This window comes from Equus asinus, chromosome 5, assembly GCF_041296235.1.
Source record: "Equus asinus isolate D_3611 breed Donkey chromosome 5, EquAss-T2T_v2, whole genome shotgun sequence".
Taxonomy (NCBI): Eukaryota; Metazoa; Chordata; class Mammalia; order Perissodactyla; family Equidae; genus Equus; species Equus asinus.
In genome coordinates, this window is record NC_091794.1 from 25,696,810 (window position 1) to 25,711,034 (window position 14,225).

General features: G+C 34.0%; 1 protein-coding gene across 18 annotated transcripts in view; it reads right to left on the reverse strand.

Annotated features, from left to right (window-relative positions):
• The window catches only part of ZNF148 (zinc finger protein 148), a 119,025-nt gene that overhangs the window by 79,473 nt on the left and 25,327 nt on the right, over window positions 1-14,225 (reverse strand). For 15 of the 18 annotated variants that reach the window (XM_044771416.2, XM_044771419.2, XM_070509101.1 and 12 more), the window contains one exon: window positions 5,596-5,676. The exons of 2 other annotated variants lie outside the window; for them this stretch is intronic. Coding sequence is in view for 4 of the 16 variants with exons in the window: in XM_070509101.1 (XP_070365202.1) it covers window positions 5,596-5,625 (30 nt within the window). In the remaining 12 variants the exon portion in view is untranslated. Of the gene's footprint in view, window positions 1-5,595; window positions 5,677-7,208; window positions 7,271-14,225 lie in introns of all 18 variants that reach the window. One more of the 18 variants, XM_070509095.1, reaches the window with a different exon arrangement.

The window sequence follows — 14,225 nt, forward strand, 5'->3', positions numbered from 1 at the left end:
TCAGAAGGCAGCAAAATTATCCTTCAAAAACGAAGGCATAATAAAGATAGTCTCAGATAAACAAAGACTGAAAGAAATTTTTGCTAGCAGACCTGCCTTACAAAAAGTACTAAAGGAAGTCCATGAAGCTGAAAGGAAATGACACCAGGCTCAAATACACAGCAAAAAGGGAAGAGCACCAGAAATGATAAATGTGGGAGTTAAACTAAAAAACTCTATAAATATATTTTTCTCATTTCTTCTCTTAATATCTTTAAAAGACATAAAGATGTACAAAGCAACGATTTTAACACTATATTGCTAGCTTTACAGCATATATAGATGTAATATTTCTAACAATACAGCACAACAGGGGAGGGAGAAAATGGAGCTATATTGGAGCAAAGTTTCTATGTTTTACTGATATTGAGTAGTGTTGATATTAAGCAGGTTGTTAAAATGCATAATTGTAAATCCTACAGCACCTACAAAGAAAATATGTTAAATTATATTTAGCAAAAAAAAAAAAAAAGGAGTAATTAATAGGGCACACTAAAAAATATTTAACACAAAAGGAGGTAGTAAAGGAGGCAGAGAGCAATATAAAACAGATGGCAAAATGGCAAACATAAATTCAACCATACCCATAATTAAATGTGAATGGTCTAAACAGCCCAACGGAAAGGCAGAGACTGTCAGACTGGACAAAAAAACAAGATTCAACCGTACACTGTCAACAAGAGATGCACTTTACACTCAAGATTGAAAGTAAAAAGGTGAAAAAGGATACACTATGGAAACAGTAACCATAAGAAAGCTGGAGTGGATATATGAATATCAGACCAAATAGACTTTAAGACAAATATTACTGGAGACACAGAAAGATATTTCATAACGATAAAGAGTCAATAAACCAGGGAGATATTATAACAATTATAAATGTTTATGTACCTAAAAACAGAGCCCTAAAATAACAAAGCAATAACTAACAATATTGAAAAGAAAATAGAAAATTTAACAATTATTGTTGGAGATTTTAATACTCAACTCTAAATAACTGATAGAGTAACTAGACAGAAAATTATAAAAGATATAGAAAACCTGAACCACACTCTATCAACCAGCTAGACCTAACTGGCACACACAGAAAATTCCAGCAAACAACAGAATACACATTGTTTTCAAGCACGCACAGAACATTCTCCAGGACAGACCAAATACTAGGCCATAAAACAAATCTCATAAATTTAAAAGGAGTGAAGTCATACAAAGTATATTCTCCAACCACAACAAAATTAAATTAGATCTCAAATAAATTAGAAACTGAAAAATCCTCAAGTGCTTGGAAATTAAACTTCACACTTCTAAATAATGTATGGGTCAAAAAAGAAATTAAAAGAGAATATTTTTAACTGAATGAAAACAAAAACAAACATAAAATTTATGGGATGCAGCTAAAGCAGTACCTAGAAGGAAAGTTATAACTTTAAATATATATTTGAAAAAAAGAAGAGTCTCAAATCAGTAACATGAGCCTCCACCTTAATAAGCCAGAAGAAGAGCAAACTAAACCCTGAAGCAAGCTGAAAAAAAGGGAATAAGGATTAGAGCAGAAATGAAATACAAAACAGAAAAATAGAGAAAAACCTAGTTCTTTTAAAAAGATCAACAAAATTAACAAACTTTTAGATAGACTGACCAAGAACAAAGAGAAAAAAACACAAATTATCAAAATCAGAAATGAAAGATGGGACATTACCACTGACCCCACAAAAATTAAGAGAATTATAAGGGAAGGAATATTATAAACAAATTAATGCCAACAAATCAGACAACTTTCATGAAATGGACAAATTCCTAAAAAGACAATAATATTATCAAAACTGACTAAACAGGAAATATAAAAATCTAAATATAACAAATAAACAAACTGAATTAGTATTTAAAAATCTCCCCACAAAGACCAGGCCCAAATGGCTTCATGGATGAATTCCATCAAACATTTAAGGAAGAAATACCAATCCTTCACAGACTCCTTCACAAAACAGGAAGAGAATATACTTTGCAACTCAATCTATGAAACTAGAGTTACTTTGATACCAAAGTCAGACAAAGAGATCACATGAAAACTACACACCAATGTTTCTCATAAACAGATGCAAAAATCCTTACAAAATATTAGCAAACTGAATGTACCAACATATAAAAAGGCCTATACACCATGACCAAGCAGGATTTATCCTATGAATGCAAAGGTGGTTTAACATCTGAAAATCAGTTAATATAATAATACATTATATGAAAACAATAAAGGACAAAGCCACATGGTTATCTCAATAAACACAAAAGACATACCTGACAAAATTCAACACCCATTCATGATAAAAACTCTCAACAAACCAAGATTAGAAGAGAACGTCCTCAATCTAATAAAAAGTATCAACAAAAACCCACAACTGACATGACACTTCATGGTTAAACACTGAACACTTTCCTCCTGAAAATCAGGATGTCCATTTTCACCACTTTCATTCAACATTGTACTGAAGGTTCTAGCTAGTAAAATAAAGCACGCATAAATAAATAAAGAAAGAAACTAAAGGCATCCAGATTAGAAAAGAAATAAAACTGTCTTTATTCTCTACCGATACGATCCCATATTAGAAATTTCCCAATGAATCCACAAAAACCTAGGAGAATAAACGACTTTAGCAAGGTCGCAGATATCAGATCAATAAACAAAAATCAACTGTATTTCCATAATGGAATGACAGCTTTACAGCATATCTTCCTATCAAAAATTTGAATTGATCCTAATTTTCTTTCTTATCCATCAGCAGTTTCAAAATTTTCCTCAAGTAGATTGCTACCAGATATTTTCTTTTTTAGTTGTTATTCTGAACGCATACCTTTTCTTCCTTTATTAGTCCAAATGTCTATTATTTGTATAAAAAAATTATTTATGTATATTAATTTTATAAGCAGTTCCTTTACTGAATTCTTTTAATACTGTTTGTTTTGTTAGTGCCATCGAGTCAATTCTGATTCCCAGCAACCCTGTGTACAGGAGATCGAACCCTACATGGCCTTTTTGTGCCATCCTCTCACTTTCTGGTGCTCTATCAGACAACACTCCACTGCTATTCATAGAGTTTTCATGGCCAATTTTTTCACAAGTGTGTGGCCAGGTTCTTCTTTCTAGTCCGTCTAGTCTGAAAGCTCCGCTGAAACCTGTCCACCATGGTGACCCCGCTGACGTTTGAAATCCCAGTGGCACAGCTTTCAGCATCACAGCAACATGCAGCTGCCACAATATGACAACCAACAGACGGGTGCTGGGATTCCCTGACCAGGAAACAAACCCGGGTCACAGTGGTGAGAATGCCAAATCTTAACCAGCAGACTACCATCTTGTAATACTATCAGTCCAAAAATAGTCAAGTAGATGAATTAAACAGAACTGATTTCAGAAACAGGCCCCCCCAAAACATGGAAATTTAGTATATGATAAATGTGACATTTCAAATACGTAAAAAAAAAAAAAAAAGAATCATTCAATAATTGGAATGAGGACAACTGGTTGGCTATCTGGAAAAAAGTAAAGCTGGATCTCTACATTTACTGCTTATACCAAATATATTCAATATAAATCAAGATTTTAAACAATTTAAACCATAAAAAGTAACAGAAAACCTGCATAAGATTTTTTAAGGTAGCACAGTTCACTGAATCTAAAACTACCAATCTTAAGATACGAAATTATTTTATGTATCACTAAGAAAGAAAATAACAATGTCAAACTATGACAAGCCAGCGATTCATGTCATTCAGAGATTTTATAATGTGGAGGAAAAAGTGAGTCCTACAATCAATGGCGAAGACCTTTCAAACCTCACAAAGAAATCCCACCCCCACTCTTAGCCATGAAGAAAAAGATCGCTAAACTCAACCATAAAAAGTGAAAACTTCTACTGCGGGCCCCATGGTCCAGTGGTTAAGTTTGCGCGCTCCACTTCGGTGGCCCAGGGTTTCGCCAGTTCAAATCAGGGGCATAGACATGGCACTGCTCATCAAGCCATGCTGAGGTGGCATCCCACATGCCACAACTAGAAGGACCCACAACTAAAAATACACAACTATGTACTGGGGGGCTTTGGGGAGAAAAAGGCAAAAATAAAATCTTTAAAAAAAAAAGTTAAAACTTCCATAAGGCAAAAACAGAATCAAAACATAAGCAAAAGTTGAGTGAAAATAATTTGCCTAACAAATGATAAGCACATGATCAAAGAGATCACTGAAAATATATACATGGCCAGTACTCATAGAAAAAATGCTCAAACTCACTCATAAGGAAATTTTGAAAAGTAATGCTAAACAACAAAAAACTGATAAATATTAAAAAGTGTGACACTAGCTACTGTTGTCAAAGAGATAAAGAAATCCCCATTTTCCTACACTACTGATATTGGGGCAATCTTTTTAGTTATGCAATTTATCCACCAAATTACTAAATATATACACTTTTTGGCACAACAATTTTTCCCTTCTGAATTTATACTGCAGATATATTTTAAAATATGTGCAAAGATGTATCCAAGAATATTCATTACATTGTCATTTATTACAGCAGAAAAACCCTAACAACCTAAATATCTGTAAATAGGTAGTTAGTTAAAATAATTACGTACATCCAAATATTGGAATACTACACAGAATGAAATAAGAAGGAACAATATGCAAAGACACAGAAGTTAACAACAAAAAGACGTTGCTAAACAATATGTATGGTGTGATCCCATTTGTGTAAAGATTATGTAAATACAGGTATACACACAAATGTTTGCATATGTATAGAAAATGTCTGGAAGGATACACACACACACACACACACACACAAATGTTAACAGTGAATGGGAATGGGGAGTCTTTTTTTTAACCTTATAACATTCTCTACTACTCATGTGTACTCCTCTTATAACAAACCTGGGTAAGGACTGAGAAATGTTAAACATGACAATTGCCAGAAAATGTGGAAAAAGAGGGAAATCTTGGAAAATGGCCACTAAAACTGCTAACAGTTTCACATTCTCACTTTAAAAGAATTCTCAAAACAAGTGAAGTTTACAAGAAATTTTAGAATTTTTATGATCATTAATTGATATGAGAATATGTGCCACTGACAGATACGTAAATACTCTGAAAATTGTTAAATATTTAATTTTCTTTCACTTTGTTTGAAAGATAAAAGCACAGGTCTCATATATGTACCAACATAGGCCAACAAGAAAGGATCACCTGTCTTCTTAAAATAAGGGAACTGTGGCCCAAAAAAGAGACATGCAAGTAACCTACTTAAGTGACAAGAAAATGGTCTTCATCCTATAAAACTAAAAACATTAATTCTTTTCAATGTACAGATGTTCATATCTACAGAGTGATATCATGTTACGTATATGTAATACTCATGGTATATACAAGTGAGAATTAAAAGGAAAAGGGATTGTCCAGTAAATGCAGAGTACCACCCAACACTTGTGATAGGTGTGCTCATGTTCAAGCACATGGGGATCTATTACAGGTAAAAATTAAAGATTGAATAAAACAGTGTTAAATTACCTCTATAAAATATGCCAGGCAAATGCCCATCCTGCCAGATCACTTGGCTGAATTTCCAAGCTGTTGATTCCTCTCTCTACCCTACAAAAGTACAAAAATACAAGTTATCCCCCCAAAAATCAAGATTAGACGTATTCTTAAAGTCAAGTAAAATAGCTCTATCTAAATATGCTAAATCTAACAAAATTATTTCCATGGTAGACACTGTTGGATTAAATAAAATTAGTAGCAACTAACACTCAGTTCAACCATAACGACCCATCAGTATGACAAAGATAAGAAATGATCCAGACACGAACCGGACTTTTCCAAATTTAACTTCTAGTTGAGAATTAAGACGTTTAAAATCAGGGCAATAACCTAGAATTATCTTAAACAACTTAAAATAGGAAACAGGGTACGAACTGTATTTCATTAAAATCATATGTTGATACTCTCTATTACTCAAATAATACTTGATGAATATTTCCTGATGAAATCCCACAGAACATTTCCCTCAGCTCAAAAGTCTAAATATATAAGAAGACAGTTACTGAAAACACAAAAATATTAAGTATTTAAAATTTTCAAGGTAAAGGTATTTATTTAATAAGACTAAAACGGTCCACAGATATTTTGTAAATGTCATGCTGTAATCAACCTTTCAGCAGAGACTAGTAGGGGACATTAACAGCCCATGTTGATATTGCATTGATATTGGACATACAACATTTTCTTCGTGTATCTAGGATACTTTTTCCTGGTATATGAAATAGAAGTAATGAAGACTCAAAGCTGAAATTTTATTAGAAACAAAGAATAGGCCAAATATAATTTTTTATTCAGAAATAACAAAGCATTTTATATAACAGCCCTGACACATTTTTAGGGCTCAATAAATAACTTACAAATCAATAAAAGCTATAAATGTAAAAGCAGAACAATTAATCTTTAGAAAATAACCAAATATATTAATTCAAATTTGTGTTTACATAATTTTATCAAGGAGTTACAAACAGTACCTTTCTGATAATTCAGCATTTTCTAGTCCTTAGCCAGTCAGTAGCTTTGTTACTAAACTAGTTACAAACAAAAAATCTCTTTTAAAATAACTTCCTTCTACTAAGCTCTTAACTGCCTCACAGTTTTGTTCCCAAACATTCTAAAGAGCAAATATGCCATTCCTTTCAATTACGTAAAAGCATTTTTAAATATCTACTTCTATTGCGATAGTATAAAAAAAGATAAAAGCTGTAAAACTCCACTATTATGGTAGACATTATTAAAAACGGGTAAAGTGAAACTGTATCTGCACTACACTACTATTCACTATTCTATGTTCTTTACTGTATTCAACTTTTAGAATTTGTAACAGATTTGCAGGAACAGAGTAAAGGTGAACAGAAAAAGCATGGCAAAGTCTATATACAGTACAGGAAATAAAAATGTCTTCAAATTAGACATTTTAGTATTACATTATGACTCTTCTTAAAAGTTGACTGGAAATACATAGTCCACAATCAAGACATTATTACAATATATCATCACATAATATGGTAACATCTACAGACTGGACAAATGTTTTTGAAATGTTAATATCCTGTTGAACACATTTTCACAAAAAGCCTACTCACCTTCTTGCATCACCTTTTATTGAAAGCCCTAAATTAAGCCTGTCATACTTCAAAGAATATAACTAGATACGTTCAAAGAGAAGGAAACAAAAATAAATAGTGAAGCAAGAAGGGAAAGGAAACATGCCTCTCTCCCACATACACACCCCCCACACACATGAAATCATAGAACCTCAAAGTCTCAATCTATAAACAGAAATTCTGGAATATCTTTCCCAGCACCACCTTTCCTCTACACCATGGCAACCCACAACTTCCCCTAACTCACCTGCCACATAACCTCTGTTTTTGGAACCCTAATTAATTTAACCTCATCTACCAATTTCATTCCTCCTTCCAAGTCTCTCTCCTTCTTTCTCCTCTCCCTCTCCTCTCCACCAAGAACCCACCGAGCTAGAAACTAAGATCCCATAAGCACAAAAAGAAAAGTATAAAGTTACCTGACAACCCAACCACCCAATGGTCAGTTAAGACGTTCTTCTTTCCCTGCCTGACTCTCCTACTTCAGGAGTTACTGAATATTTCTGCTTAGCAATTCCTCTGATTTAAGACTTTTGCTGGCTAATTAGTCCCTCATTATAATCACTTATGTAGACATAAACAGTCAGTTAAGACTAAAAATATATATTAAGAAAGGAAATAAATGAAATATTTTGTAGAGGCTATTAGCTACTGTCCTTCCATTATTTGGTTTTGATAGATTGGCAGTATTCCAATATATTTACCAGCAGGTGGTCTGATTCATTAAGTCAACATCTTTGATCACCTGTTATGTACATACAACACACTACCTAAGATTCCTAGACATGCATAGCATCTCTGTCCAGAGGAGCTCATAATTTCACAAGGATGGTTAAGTACACATACAACAATGTTTGTGATGATAATGTAATGTGATAGCTGCTCTAAGTTTAAGCAATTTATCATAGAAAAATCAAAAGCAGGGATCAATTAATTCTCCCTTTGCTACCTTTCCAAAAGAAAAGGAAGAAGTGATCTTTTAATACTGATTCTAGATTCAAGAATGCAATGAATATATGTTCTGGAGTTTGCTTAGTAGTGTTCCTAGGACTTTGCAGGTATTAATTCACTTAATACAAACAACAAACCTGAGAGATTGGTGCTATTATTATTCACATTTTACAGAAGAGAAAACTGAAGGGTTAAGCAACTTACCAAAGGCTATAAAACTACTAAGTGGCAGAACTAAAGTCCTTATAATGATCTACAAGGCCCTCTACAACCTATCATGCTATCCCTGTACCCCCACCCTCCCCCCATCTTTCGGATCTAATCCTCTATACTCTCCCCCTTGTTCATTTCACTCTGACATTCTGACACACTGACCTGACCTCCTTATCTTCCAGCATGCTACCGCCTCAGGGCCTACTGGACTGGTGGTTCCTGGGCCTGAACACTCTTCTCTCAGAGATCCTCATAACTAAATCCTTTACCCACTTAAAGTCTTTGCTCACTTATCAACTTGTTAAAGAGGCTCTTTCCTGCCATGGTATTTAAAACTATAACCTGCCCCTACACAGATTCACCCAATCCCCCTTTCATCTGTTATGCATTTTCCATTGTACTTACTACCTCTTAACATATTACATAACCTACTTATTTATGATGTTTACAGTTTTTCTGCCCCGAACTATAATCTCCAAGGGCAGGAATTTTTCTTTTGTTCACAGATACATCTCAAGTGCCTAAAACAGCGCTTGAACATAGTTGATACTTAATATTTTTTAAATAATTAAAGCTGAACTACAACCCAAAAAATCAAGCTCTAGAAGCATAACCACCACACAAGACTCTGTCTCAATTATAGAATCACAGATAACAAAACTAAGGCACCTAGAAACATCACATTATCCGAATGAAAGAGCAGAACCGGGTATCGAAACCAGCCTACCGGGGTTTTAGCAACATTACCCCTCAGCTTGGAAATTTTCCTAAAGCGGCTCAAAGGTCTCAACAATAAAGAGATCCAACCTACTGATGAGTCTACTATAAACTTTATGAAACATTGTTACCAAACAGAAAACAATAATTCTTAGCAATGTAAACACTAGTTTAACCCTACCTAACATAATTTCCAGTCTTTGTTTTAAAAGAATGCCAATAAATTTCAAGAGTACTCTTAGAAAAACTATAAAAACTGCATGCACTTTACAATAAATAGGAAGAGGTTCTTTAGTTTTTTTTTCCAAATATTTCATACTCTTCATGTTGGTTCTAAGAACCTAGATAACGTCTCCCTCATAAAGTATTTTCAAAGGATATCTTTATGTTATTTGCAGGGTGTACTTTCAGTCTACCAAATTGTTTCAAATGTCATCTTTGCCTAGAAAAGATTGCAAAAGATGAAGTTTTATGAATAATTGTCTCAATAATCCAGAAGAAACCCCCACAAAAATTGTCAAGAATATGAATTTCTAAGGCAATAAATAAAATTTAATATAAAAAGGAATCTAATCAAAACATAACCATTTTATAGTTATTTCATTATACCATGTACCTTAAGGTTACTTCCAAGTACAACCGTTCTAGAAAAGCCATGCATTGATAAAGAACACAATTCTCATTTAACTAAGATTACCTTTTTTAAAGCCCCATTTTTAAAGTTTCATTGAAATGTGTATGCTTACAAATGTTTGACTGTTTATGCTCCCATAGGCACTGCCTAATAAAAAGGCTACCTAAGCCCTTAAACGTAGTCAAGAAAAGCCCAAAGCAATGGAAGAATAAAACATAGCAAACATGAGGGCATAAAAATCTGAAATAAAAAATGCTTCAAGTCCTTTAGCATCTTTTAACTAGATCAGGCTTTCAGTAATTAGTCAAATCCAACTTTTACACTAGTTCTTCCTTTTGTGATTTAATGATGTTTTCTGAATGATGTTTAACTGCTTTGAAAATTAAAGTTACTAGAATTTTCTCTATCTAAATGATGGTCTAACGGTCTACTTTTCATGACCAGATCTATCCCAGGGAGGAATGACACCCCAACAAATTCAACCAACCACCCCAGAAACTGCACTATACAGGTCTTTCTAGAATATTTTTAGGCATTTCTAATTTCACCAAAAATCAAGCCAAAATCTTATAAACTTCGCTATTAATGTAGTTAATCCACTTAGTTGAGAAAGAAAATCCTACAAAGGAGTAATGAAATTCTTAAAAGATAGTTGACAAAAGTAAGTAAAATAAAGCCACCAAGTGAAAATTTCACCTGCCCTTGACCTTTTCAAATCACTTAACCAGTAAACATTTGTCAAACAAGAAACCGACCGCCTACCCACATTAGAAAACACAATAGTAAGTATTTTTATAAATTTCTTAAGACTATAAACCTCTAACGAGATAGAATTAACCTTTAAATCACCTGCCATGGGGAGACACCTTCCAAAAAATAACCTTATCACAGTGGGGATAACAAACTATCAAGCAACTATGTAATCCTTCCGCAAATTTACTAATAGAAATTAGTTTCTAATGTCAGTGAGCCACTAAAGGAAAAGCTGCTTTACTTTTACATGAATTTTTACTGAATACACATTAATTTTGTAAATAATCATAAAATATTTTGCACTATGATTATCAACATCACTCAGGCAAATTTTCAAATGATCTCCTCAAAGATGTCACAAGCATACTCTGATAAAGTACTTCAGTTTACAAATTGCTTTCACATGCCACATTTCATTTGACCTCCTACAATTACCTGGGCAGGTACTATTGTTTGCCTCTGTTCCATAGATGATGAAACTGAGGTTCAAGAGGTTAACTACCCAAGGCTACATAACACCTAAGTGTCAAGGCAAAGACTTGAACCAGATCCTCTGTCTCCTAACAAATGTCTATTCTAACTTAGAACCACAGGAAAAGGTCATTCCCAAGTTAAAATATATTTACTGTTACTCTCAGCAATGTCCTGGGAGTCAAAAAAAAAAAATCTTTGAAGTAAGTATAACATCAATGAACATAAAATCTGACATTAAAATGCTATCTACAATAATAGTTAACATGTAAATAAATAGAGAAAATTAAATTCAACTGATTTTTATAAGAAAAATTATTCTACCATGTTAACAAAGGGAACCCTAGGAAAGATTATAGGAATACCCATTTAAAAATTAAAGTTTATTTAAATTTGACTTTTTACAGTATCAATTCTTTGAGAACAAAAACATAGTGTTAAAAGATTATTAAAAAATAAGAGGGAATTGGAATTATTTTAATATGAAATATAAATACTCTCATTTAAGAACTTGTAAATGATCCATAAAAAGCCAGTTTATCTTTTGAGAGTTTTTACCTTATTCAACACTAGAGTCAATCATTCCTATCTCCTCTTCTAGAATACATGCCCAGAATTACACTAGGCACTAGACATAATGTAGAGATGTCGCCACACATAAAAGAAATCATTTTTAATCTGATTGGGAAACTGAGATTTGCCATCAGAGTCAATCTGAAAACACCTCAAGAAGTGGGTGCAAAGGAGTCCAGCAATTTCTCCATAACTGAACTAGCTGTATTAAGTTTGAACAATTCATGAAAAATGTTTGTAGTGAGATTATTTTTTTAAAAAGTAGAAGTCAATTTACCAAGTTAACTCAGTATTTAGAAACACCAGTTTCTACTAATGTAGAATGGACATTTTCTTATTTGAGGCCAATGTATTCTATTAGAAAACTAGAGAATGTAAAAGCAGGACATTTTATCTTATCTTTCCTTTTCAACCTATGAATTAGAAACAGATTAAATTGGCTGCATAATACAAAGATTTTCAATATTGTTTTGAAAAATGTTTATTAATATTAAAATACAATTATATATTACTGGAATTATTAAACATCTTAAATATAAATAATCTATTAAACAAAGAAATCTTTAAAGACAATACCCAGAATTCATAACCTCATTTTAATTAACTACACATCAAAATTCTGTTTATGTGATAAATGCCTAGTAAATAGAACGCATTTATTCCTTGATATCCTTTTCAACTGGTTATGACTGACCTCCCAAAAACTTCCTAGGTGTCCAACACTGTGGTTTATAACTGAAGCAGACATTTATATAGTGCTTAAAAGTGTATAAGCATATATCCATATACCACTATTTTCAAAGCTGAAATAACCCACAAGATGGAGATGATGCAGGTTCACAAAAACTAAGGGACTTGAACTTCCAGTCTAGATAAGATGACATAGGTCTGTTTTTCCCTACCCCTCCTTACTAAGCACAACTATAAACCATAGAAATAACATAGGAGACAACCAAAGGAAAATTCTGGAAAGTACTAAGAAGGCAGCAAACTAGTTTGGGACTCCAGTACTGGAAAAACAAAAGAGCAACAGGGTGTTTTTCGTCCCTACACCCAACAGAAGAAGGCAACCCAGACTGGCATTTCCCAACCATCAATTTAGCAAAAGAAAGCAGACCAGAGAGTCACATTCCTCCCTCAAATTAAATGGGAATCTCTCTGCAATATCAGGCAAGGCAGATCAACTGGAAGGCCGGCCAACAAAGACTAAGGGAAGCAACTCTCCCTTCCCTGCCTGACCTGAGACTCCTGTTTTCTACCTAGAGGTAAGTGGGCAAAACTAAGGGACCTAGACAGAGCAAGCAGCTCAGTCTGAGCCAAGACTCTCCTCCCTCACTCAGGGCTGTGAAGACAGAGAAGAATGGGGCAGGGGGGATACCAGTAGGAGGATCCCACCACAATCCTCTCCCAGTAAGAGAAACCCATAAGCTTGGCATGGAAAAATCCCTTCTGCTGCTTCAGGCAGCACCAGCAAGGACCAGTGGGAGTCTCAGCAGAATGAGATAAATCAAGCTGACCACAAAGGCTGTGAAAATTAAACCGCCACTGGAACCAGCCCACAAAAGTGGGCCAAGATTTGTATGCTAAACCTAAACAGGGTGACTGCTAAAACAAAAAATGTAAATAGGGCCCAGAGGCTCCCAACATAATAGGTAAAATGAAAATTACCCAAGAAAATAACAACATGATTGAGAAAAGATAATCAACTAAGGCCAACAGAGAGATGAATCTAACGTTAGAATCATTTGATAATGGAATCATTTGATAAAGCAACTATAACAAAAATGTTTCAGCAATCAATTTTACATTCTCTTGAAACAAGTGAAAAAGTAGAAAATCTCAGCAAAGAAACAGAAGTTTTAAAAAAAAGCAAAGAGCTAAAAAGTACAACAGAAAATTTTAAAACTTGCTGGATAGGCTCAATACAAACATGGAGATGACAGGGAAGTGAATCATTGAACTGACGACAGAAAAACAGAACTCACCCAATCTGAACAACAGAGAAAACAGACTGAAAAAAACTAACAGAGTCTTGGGAAGTGTGGAGCAATAACAAAAGAGCCAACATTCATATCACTGGAGCCCCAGAAAGAAAGGAGATAGAGAGGGGGCCTGAAATAGTGTTTCAAGAAATGATGGCTGAAAACTTCTCAAATGTGGTAAATGCAAACTTACAGATCCAAAAAACCGAACCAACTCAAAACAAAGTAAATCCAAAGAAATTCTACACCAAGACACATCATAATTAAATGTTCAAAAACTAAAGACAACGAAAAAACTTTGAAGGCAGCCAGATAGAAATAATATATCACCTATAATGGAACAACGATTCAAACAACACCAGATTTCTCACCTGAAATCAGAGACCAAAAAAAGCGGCAGAGTATTTTTTTAATACTAGAAAAAAAGAGAACTGCCAACCAAGAATTCTATACCCAATGTAATTATTCTTCTGGAATTCCTTAGTCGGTTCAGGCTGCTATAACAAAATACCACAGAATGAGTGGCTTATAAACAACAGAAATTAACTTCTCACAGTTCTAGAAGGCTGGAAGTCCAAGATCAGGGTGCCAGCATGGTCAGGTAAAGGCCCTCTTCCAGGCTGCAACTTCTCTTTGTATCCTCACATGGCAGAAAAGGGGCAAGTGAGCTTTCTCTGGCCTCTTTTATAACAGCACTAATCC